This window comes from Arachis ipaensis, chromosome B04 (assembly GCF_000816755.2).
Source record: "Arachis ipaensis cultivar K30076 chromosome B04, Araip1.1, whole genome shotgun sequence".
NCBI classification, from domain to species: Eukaryota; Viridiplantae; Streptophyta; class Magnoliopsida; order Fabales; family Fabaceae; genus Arachis; species Arachis ipaensis.
The window spans coordinates 133,225,778-133,236,280 of NC_029788.2; the positions used below are offsets into that span (position 1 = coordinate 133,225,778).

Here is a 10,503-nt window from a genome sequence, read left to right on the forward strand (position 1 = left end):
GTCTAAAAAAGAATTTTGGCAAAATGTTGTATTTATTTATAAGAAATTAAAATATCTATGTTCATTTAAATAAATAATAAGTTCCATGAAAATATCTATCGAATATTATGGGTTATACATTCACCACCTACATTTCATAAAATTTGCAAATTTAAGGTGCTGGATTAACTTACCAAAATAAAGTGACATATTATTTGCTTATGAATTTAAGACGGTGGAAATTCAAGTGCAGTCGACTTCACGTGAAGTTGATACTTGAGACCCGTTAGATGATTTGACTGATTTGACTAAATTTTCATCTAACGGCTCTCAGATATCAACTTCACGTGAAGTCGACTTCACCTGAGTTTCCAGTGTTTAAGATTTAAAATTAAATTTTTTTTTCTCATTAACTACATATTATGGAAAAACAATACATTAATGCAAATCTAAAACTAAAGGATAAGGAAAAGAGAAGCTTGATAGATATCAACAACCACAAGTTGCATATAGAAAAGGAATTCACAAATTGTCTTGAAATGAAATAATGTTAATAATCATCACATACAGTTTTAATTTAGGTCATGTTGGGAATAATAATGCATGTGAATTATCACATGGCAGTAGCACTTCTGTCTTGAATCATATGTCAATCAACGTTGCATCTATGAGATGAGATTCTTCTTCTCTCCTTCAATTTAATTAAGCTGTGCACATATTGTCATGGATTATATATTCCCTTACGGAATTGAAAGTTTGTCCCTGGATTTTACCAATAGTGCTAACAACTAACTATTGGATGATGATGCTTCTAAATCAATGCGCAAAAGCATAATTAATTAATTAATTATTTTTGTATCTTTCCTTTATTCAATTTAACAAAGCCTTCTGTTTATTCAATATATATAGATACACATTGAATTATTATTATTAATCATCACTAATATTATAAAAATTTTGATTAATTTTTTTAAGTAGGGTCTTGGATAGGTTTGAATTTTGTGAAATAAAAAAAAATCACGGTATAAAATACATATTAAAAATCAGTTAAAATATATATATTCATCAAGGATCGAACTCTTGACCTTTCAGATCTAGAACTTTGCCATGTCATGATACCACTTATTCTAGAAGCTTACGCTAATGGAAAATCTTTAATACTTCCTAAACCTCCATTGTTATTTAGAATAACCATCCGAGTACTAGCGATAATAAACATCCTCTTAAAATCTTAAATTGATTTTGGGGTTCACCAAGGATCGAACTCTTGACCTTTTGGATCTAGCGCTCTAATACCATGTCATGATACCACTCATCCCAAAAGCTGCTGATGGGAAAAGGTAACACTAATAATTATATCTCTAATACTCCCTAAACCTCCATTGTACACATCGTATAAATATTTCATTGGCTCCTCATACTTTTCCTAACTGATTTTGGTAGTTGATTTTTATATACAAATAGTATTTTTGTTAATTTTATTATGGCGTACGGAAATATTTTTAATTCGAATAAAATAGTGTCATATTTAAAAATTAAGGATGACTTATGCCAAAAACTAAATATGATGCTTCATTATTCTCATGATAGTATTTTTGTAGGTTTTTGGCTTAAGAGAGGAGAGATTAGCAAAGCATATATTTGATTAGATGAACCTTAATTAGCTTGTTTGAGGAATGGTTTCAATAATACATGCACATACATTTATTTAGTAGTAGGTCCCATAGGGAAGATTTTCTATGAAGAATCTAAATCTGCCATGCAATGACTCAACGTCGTGGAGGTCCATCATCCATTGAACTGAGTAGTAGGGAAATACCTATAAAGAAGAAAATTCGAATCTCTCATGAACTAGATTCTGATGAGGTGGAATGTAACAATATAATGTAATGGGTCACATTAACCTCACACAAGAGCCATATTGTAAATACCAACGCAAGTTGGCACAGGTGGATGAAGGTCTGTGTCCCTTAACTATCTCTCTTAAGTTCGATACTCACTAGACTAGAGAATGGGAATGGAGCTTACTTGTTTGGGACGATCGCCCATTTTGCTTCTGCAGTACCCGAGAGATGGATACTCTGGTGCAAACAAAAAAAAAGAAAAAAGAGTCATATTGTAAATCGAAATAGGGCGGAACTAGAATAAATTTTAAGAAAAGACAAAATTTAATTTTATAATATAAAAGAGATTAAATTAATTATTTTAGATGAATTAAATTAAAATTTTTATGTAATTTATAAAGGAAAATTAAGATTTAGGAGGACCATTATCCTCCTTTCTCTGTATGAGGCTCCACCATCTAGAACGAAGCTAATTTAGTCAATATTCTTCACAACAACTTCAAAACCATATATAAATAAATAAATATATACAGATGAATGAGCTTGTCAAGTTTTCGAATTGAAGCCCGTTGATATGTATATGAAGAACGGTTGCCATCTTTCTTTATTCCTTAGGTTAATTATTCCCATCTTTAGTTTCTTCTCCCCCTTTTTTGACCGTAATGGATCAAGTTGGTTGTCTTTCACCTAATAAATAATGCGTCACTTTTTGTGCTCTAGATTTCGGGAGTGATCTTCTTCGATGAAAAAAAATTGGATGATGTTAATTGTAATTTTTTATTTTTTATTATATTTTTTCTCATATTTAATTTTAGTCTCACTTATAAGTTAATGGTAAGAGATCATACTATATTTTTTCAAGTGTTAAAAAAATTAGAAAAAATCTATTTTTCTATATTTCTGTCAATTTTGTGTTAAGTTAGCTATGTATATATCAAAAAGCTTGAGAGTTTCTATTGTCCTATATTAAAATTAGTTATTAGTATAAAATATATATTAGAATATAAATATACATTGAAAATAAATTAAATCACACATGTATTTATATACAAATACATTAGTGATTAATTTTAGTAGTTGATTTTAGAGTATGAATAATATTTTTTATTGTACTATCTTGCTTTTATTTTTTAAAATAAAAGAGTTCAACACAATAAAATAGAATAACAAAAAAACAAAAAAACTAAATAATAAATACAAAAATTAATTCATAGTCATATCTAGCATTGTCATTAACTAACAATCATTATGATAAACTTTATTCTACTTTTTGTAGCTCATAAACGACTTGTTAATAACTTTCGCAACTCTTATTTCTTGACTCCTGAAGATTCTATTGTACTATTTATCTTGTCTTAATATACATTTTAATCGTTTAACTATCTTTTTCAACTCAAAATGTATACCCAATAAATTAAAAACTAATAATAAGATTTATTGAGAGCTATTGATTGATTGACATCAAATTTCCAACATTGATGCCCCTTTTTAAATCGAATTCCAACCCAACCATTTTTGCTTACCATCTTCCTTAATACACCTGGCAACAGAAGATGATGAATAACCTTAAGTAGGGGCAAACGTTTAACTTGAAAGGGATATCATATAATGTCGTTATTTATTGAAAATTATCTTAATTATTTCTGCTGTTGAATATGAATAAGAATATCAAAAATATTTAATTACATTATATTTAAAAAAAAAGGGGTGGCAAGACATGATATGTGGGATAAAAACAAATAGCGTGTGGAGCTTGAAAATATTTGTTTGGAGTGATGCATTGAGGTCCCTATAAGGCAGATACGTCCTTAACCTTCTATCCAAGTTAGGATTAGGCTTAGAGATTTATTGTCCAACCACTAAAATCTAATTTGAGCCACATGAAAGCCCAAAGGATTTCCCATCCACTCGCCACCTTATACATTTATCAACCATAAAGATAGCCCACATCGATTTGTTACTTGGTTAAGAAAAAGATAAAGAAGATAAATAGCCCAATTCTAGACATATTGGTTGGTTCAGTAAAGTGGGAGTCCTCTCTCTAACTTGTTACCACATAAAACTTAAAAGGGACTTTGTATTCATCAGTCATTACAATAAATAAAAAAAATAATGAATGCTAGGTAAACAAAAAAAACAGCTAGAACTTGTCTTATTTAGCATTAATTAATTATCGCAACAATTAATAAATGCTAAATAAGGTAAGTTATGACTGTTTTTGGCTGATTTTCTTTGATTACCAAATATTTCTGTAAAAAAAAAAATTTAAAATTGGACGTTACAAATAAAGACAATGAAATACTAATCCGATAATAATAAATAAGTAAAATATACATAAATATTTGGTAACTAAAATAAATTAGTCAAAAACAGTTAGAATTTATCTTATTTAATATTTATTAATTATTGTAATGATGAATGAATGCTAAAATAAAGTAAATTTTGGCTATGTTTTTTTTTTTCTAGTATTACTGTAAAATATATATGTAGTAGCTTTTCTTTGACAAGGTAATGCTTTAAGAGACTTTTGCCGTTTTCATTACATGAGTTTCTAAATAAAGTTGGCAAAAGCTAGTCTTCATATAGTAAATGCCATATTCTACTGACTCAAAACTCTTGTTTCTTAGTTGTCCCATGCATTCCTGAAATCTATATATATTGACCTCTCCATCAAATTGCTTAGCTAAGTCTTTCATCATCAGTTGACCTTGTACTCTTACTAGATTCTGAATGCTACTTTACATGGTTGACTTCCATCTTAAATCATACACATTATTTAATTTGCTTCAAATCTTATTTTAGTAGATGTAACCAATTCATTGGCACAAAGTCTTATGAACTCTTTTTTAAATTCAGAAGAGCTTTTTAGGTTACCTGCTTTTTAGTGATTGTTGGTTCTATTATACTCATTCCACGCTAGCATTCTTATACGGCATTAAGAAATTACCCTTTGTTGACTTATGAGTAGGGACAAATAGAGAGAAATTGTTGGGCACGACTAGGCTACCGGTAATATATAAATATAGAACTAATATAAAATTGTACATTAATAATAATGTGTCAAATGTCAAATGCTTACTTAGCTTATATATAATAGAAATCTACTATTTAATACAAATTAAACTACACAATATATGTCGTAGTAGTATGAACAAAAGCTGCTCCATATATAATTGGAAAATAGATGCTGCTACTCTTAATATTATAATATATGCATCCATATCATCCATGCATGACTCATTTTATCTTTCATCAAGTGAATAGAGAAGAGCATGGTTCACGTCCTTGTGCAAAAAGGCCTGCTCCAAAATTCATGTTCCTCTTGCATTGTAGCCGCTACCTTCAAAGACAGCGACACAAGAATATGTCTCACCATCTGATTCCGTATATATATTCCTCTAAACGAAGTTTATATATGTGTTCCTTCGTATTAAGTACCAACTCCAATTAACTTCAGCTGTCATAAAAAATTGCAATGAGATCACATCATTCCATGCAAATTGCAAAACAAAGAAAAACCAGAATAATGGAGTAGGACATGGGAATTACAATGTTATTCTGAGGCTTTCCCCAATAAAATCCTTGGATGAAAATGGGAAAAACATTGCAAGCAGCAAGAATATAAATCATTAATGCGTGCTTGCCCATCCATTCCATAATCATAGTCAAGCGACTATATCCACATACATCAACCTGCCAAGGAAAGAAGAAATACGAGAGAATAAAATTCAATAACACTGTAAAGAAGAAAACTAATTCTATATGATGCATCAGTATATGATTATAAATTAAGATAAAAGATAGATAGCATGAAATCAATCAATGTGTATCTAACCATCAAATAAATTCCAACAAAGAGGACACCGGAAGCGCCAGCAGTGACACACATATAACTGAATGTGTAGAGAGCCTTGTTTATGTGCATTCCTACAAGACCAACATCAAGCAAGGTTAATATTTACAAGGAACAGAAATGTCAGTGGCACAATCATTCATCACATGAAAGGAATATATGAAGAGATTACCAAATAAGTCCAATGCAAAGCCAAAAACTACAAGAAAAGAGGTTGGGATCATCCAGTATAGGATTCTAACTCTATGGTCCTGCATAATCCAATAAAAAAAATAACTAAGATTCTGATATAAATCAAAGACAAACATAACAAAGAAAAAAGTGAGGATTACCTTGAAATGGACAATAATATGTCCATAGTGCAAGCCAACCAAGCAAGTAACTATTGCCATCACCGAGCTGTAATTCCACAAAAAGAAAATGAGGGCAGATAAAAAATAGTCGCGTTCCATGTATATCTTTGTTATGCACCGACAATGTAAAAGAATTTAAGAATCATCTCAAATATTATTAAGAAGACATAGAGTACCTCACCTTAAGAGTCCTTCAGGGTCAAAGGGGGCCTGACACCAAGAAGGAGCATCAGGAGGCAATGGTCCATTTTCAGGGGAATTAATACTGCACTCCTGTTGATATTCATTACAAGAAAAGGTAACATATATGTTCAAGAAAATGCACCCAAGTACTAGAAAATTAGAGTGTAAACAATGTCAGAATCGCGAGGAACAACATACAGGCGTCCGTGCATATATTGGTCTCCCATACAGATGTCGTATACCCAATATTGTTCGATCAATCATTCCAACAGCGTTGCAGCCTGGTCCAGTGTCACCCCTTACTCCACATTTAACCTAGGAAATGGGTACCATGTAAAAACATAAATCCACCACTAAAACAAGTTAAATTAATACTTCAAAGTTTTTTACTTTGAAACCTATAAATAAGATGACATCAACACTCACTGAAAATATTTTTGGCTCTGAAGAAGACTCAGTGGCAATCCGATACTCCCAATCAGGAACATATAACCCATACAGCAAGGAAAGATAAATTCCAGATACAAACAAAGACACAGCCCTGTTGTAATCAAACAGATCTATCTGATGTGACGCATAGATATCAAACTAAGAAAGAAACTAAAGCCGGGAGGAAAAATTGAACTCACCACTGGTATCGATACTTCCTTAATAGGGATGATCCTGAGTTAACAGTATCATCACTTCTGAGCCAAATTTCACACAGTGCTGTCACCAAATATGCTAATGCAATTCTCTGGCATCCACCGAGTAAAATAGTCAATGATCAGTATCATAAAAGGAAATATATTAATATAGACAATATTAAGTGAAGAGAAGAAGAGAGAAAACAAGCTGCTAAGGGAATACCTGCAGTATTCCCATCAATCTTATGCGCTTAATATCCACCCCGAATGACAGGTCAGTCAGGCGATGAAAATAACCACCTGAGGAGCGAAGAGGGTTCAAATTTAGACATTCAAAAGAGAGATAAATTACAAAATGCAAGTTCTCAACATCAGAATACATATTAGTAAAGTCACCAATGCTAACTTGGCTTCAACATTCGATATTCTTCAAAAAGTACAATGCCAACAAACAAAGCTTAGAATTTAACCACAAACAAAGCCATAGGTTCAGTTGACTACCTTGAAGAAAAAGGCCCAATATGAGAAGCTTCAGAGCTCGTAGAAATGCTTTTCTTGTCGCATCAGCTCTGCAAGATGGCTTCTGTTGAAGAGAAAGAGGTTCATCTAGTCAAATGACAAAAAACTATCCAGATAGCATACTTCATAGAGTCACTTTACTGAGTGACATTGTAACAGACTCATTGGTTTTTCTGAATCGTGTTAATTAATAATTACATAACAGTTTCAAGTGTATACCTTGTACGTGAGGGCAAGTGCAACACCAACAATGAAAAGAAAGAATGGCATGACAAAATCTGCTATTGTCAAACCATTCCATGGGGAATGATTGAGTGCCGGAACAATACCACCAGCATCATCCACCAGTATCATCAGCTGCATCAGCAAAAATAGAATGTAACGAGAAATACAACATATTATTAACGATAACATATTTATCTGAAATATAAGGAATTAAGGACTAAGTCTTTGATGCGCACATTACACATTTCATATGTTACCTGCCCCAAAAAATCATATATATCACATGTCCAACTAAGTATCACATTTCTTAGATAATGTTAAGACTATTGAATGATTGGTTAATTGCTGAATGCAAGGTCTAAGTTATCTTTTCCATTAGATTAAACTATTTGTTGTCTTGTACCTTAAAAATGAATTATGAGTTAGAGTGATTAGCTACACCAAAGTGTAGAAGTTATCTAATAAGATACTTGCATTTGTATGCCTCCCACCTTCATTGTCTTTGAGGCACATGGTTGGGTCATATTTTGCAACGAAGAAACACCATGTGTACACCACCATTAAAATAAAGCTAAGTGGTAGCTTGTCTTATCCAGTTAAATTCAATAAGGCGCACTAAACAAGGTTCAGATCTGACAAAATTACATAAGGAATTTGGTGGTTGCAAAAAGAATTGACAAGTTAAAATATAGAAAGACAACGGTTGCTTATTCAATAGTCACCTTGCAATGATGCATTTTTTTGTTAACAAAAATATGATATGCATGCAGCTCCTAACATGGAAACAATGATCCAATAGACAGATAGATGCTACTTTCTAAAGCAAACAGAGTGTGTGTTATGCGTTTCATTGTCATATCCAAATAATAAAGTAATAATAAAGCAAGTGATAGTGGCGAGTCGGTTAACCATTACATCTAAACCACCCTCTCGTTTTCACTATGAAGCATTAGTTAACGTATAAACTAGAAAACTAATTTATGTAAAATTTAGATTAGTGACACGTAGTTTCGTATTAACCTAGTACTTTAAACTTTTAGAATTATTATTATGGGAGTATTATAAAACGTTTATGTGGCCCTTCTAAATTATTGAAAAACAAAAAATAATGAGTGTGGGAAATTTGTTTGTTGCCTAACTAACGGTTCGGAGATTAGCGAATTTGCCTAACAATTATTATCATTATTATGAGCAATCGTGTTGAAGATGGTTATGATTTTTCAGTTAATTTGGGTGCTCAAAAGAAGGAGCGTTAGCGGGTATATATCCCGATTTATTGGGCTTGTAAACAATAATTATATCTTGATAGTACTAAACTACTGATAAAATTTTTAGTTAAATATCAATATTTCAAATTTTGACTTAATAAGTAATAACGTAAGAAAATCATTTTTTAAGGAAGGAACTTAGGAAGCCAAATAGTATTGAGTTACGGTACACAAGATAGAAGTGTACGCATATCATTGCTTTGCATTTAGAATGGGGTATATTCGTTTATATCAACAATATATTCTCACATCAATAATTGCAAAAAGAAAATTGTATGCTTTTATTTTTTTAAAAATAGCAAAAAAAAAAAACTATATAATTAGAAAAGCAAATAAAACGAAATAGAATAAATAATGAAGAAAAACTGAAAAACAAACGGAGGGCGGTTATTTTTATAACAATATTTGTTATTAAAAGCAAAGATGATAGAGTATTTTAATTTTGATATAATAATATTAGGAGAGAATAACGGAAAGAGCAAGTAGAGGTAGTGCAGTTTAATTGGACGGTATTCCGAGGGAGCTGAGAAAAAGAAAAAAAAAAAAAAAAGCGACTAGGAAACACCAATTGCAATTCTTTCCTTCAAAGTAAAGCATCATCAAAAAATACTTGGGATGCCAAAATCAATCAAAGCCTTTTTAGTTATGGCAATTCTGAGAATCTACCCGCTCTACATTCAATTATTAACACATTAAATAACAATTCAGTAAGTAGTGATTGGTGTTAGATGAGCAGCAACATAAATGCCTATCTATAAAATGGTTGTTCGCTGTTAAAAACGGAAAGATTTTACTACTTGGCTCAACAAATTTGCTCACAAACCCGTAATGTTGCATATGACCCTTTTAGCCTTGTAGTTGTATGTACTACAATCATTTTTGGCCTGGCATGCCATGACACTTAATCCTGATCTAAAAATCTGAGCAATACGACGTCGTTTCTTCCTCCCTATCGCGATTCAAAAAATATCACTTATCTTTTTTAGTTGTTATTACTTATTACTACTGCTACTACTACTACTAACTTTCTGTCACAGGCAGGGAGCAGTCACAGCACATATTAATTAATTATTAATAGCGACTAAAATTAAAATAAAAAATAAATAAAACTAGGGAAAAAAAAAAGAGAGATTCGAGAAGGTGAAAGAGGAGGAGGGAGGTGTGGGAATGTTACCGCAACAGTGAGGCCACGAAAGACATCAAGTGAAAGAAGACGGTGAGACTGAGATGGAGGTTGGTGCTTTGAAGAAGAGACTTCCTGAACAATCTTGGTGCTGTTAGGCCTTGTTTGGCGTTGTGGTGCAGCAATGGTGGCGGTGCTGGCAGATCTTGAATCAGAGATCTGCTGGACTGCCATCTCAACATCCTCATCGTCTTCATCAAAGTTCTTGATAGCTTCGTACTTCTCCATCTCTCTCTCTCTCTCTATACCTCTCTCTTGCTAACTACCATCTATTTACGCAGGAAAATAATGATTATCTGGAATCAAATATAGAGAAAGATTGTGTGCTGAGAGAGAGAGAGAGAGAAATGTGATGCGAAGGGATGAGAGAAAGAGAGGTCTTAGCAAGAATAAGGCTAAGGTGCTCCAAACTCTGAAGAGTAGTGTGTTTCTTGCGCTGCTTCTTTCTTTCCCTTTCCTCTTCCTCTCAC

At 32.1% G+C, this 10,503-nt stretch overlaps 1 protein-coding gene across 2 annotated transcripts; it reads right to left on the bottom strand.

The window, feature by feature from the left end:
- Window positions 4,830-10,503, bottom strand: LOC107635749 (heparan-alpha-glucosaminide N-acetyltransferase). 2 transcript variants are annotated; one of them, XM_016339309.2, is made up of 13 exons: window positions 10,025-10,502; window positions 7,577-7,714; window positions 7,340-7,421; window positions 7,062-7,138; window positions 6,842-6,948; window positions 6,639-6,753; window positions 6,411-6,527; window positions 6,211-6,302; window positions 6,009-6,075; window positions 5,849-5,927; window positions 5,659-5,750; window positions 5,373-5,516; window positions 4,830-5,280 (listed from the first exon to the last, which is right to left on the bottom strand). In XM_016339309.2, exons 1-13 carry the CDS (start codon window positions 10,259-10,261, stop codon window positions 5,254-5,256), a joined length of 1,374 nt encoding a protein of 457 aa, XP_016194795.1. In that variant the 5' UTR covers window positions 10,262-10,502; the 3' UTR covers window positions 4,830-5,253. The 2 variants fall into 2 exon arrangements, with proteins under 2 accessions (XP_016194795.1, XP_020977950.1); XM_021122291.1 differs by having other exon boundaries at window positions 5,849-6,075; window positions 10,025-10,503.

Coding starts and splice junctions, on each gene's coding strand:
- LOC107635749 (XM_021122291.1), bottom strand. CDS start 10,261: ATGGAGAAGTACGAAGCTATCAAGAACTTTGATGAAGACGATGAGGAT. Junction 7,139..7,339: donor ATTGGGCCTTTTTCTTCAAG/GTAGTCAACTGA, acceptor TTCGCTCCTCAG/GTGGTTATTTTCATCGCCTG. Junction 6,303..6,410: donor CAATATATGCACGGACGCCT/GTATGTTGTTCC, acceptor GAATATCAACAG/GAGTGCAGTATTAATTCCCC.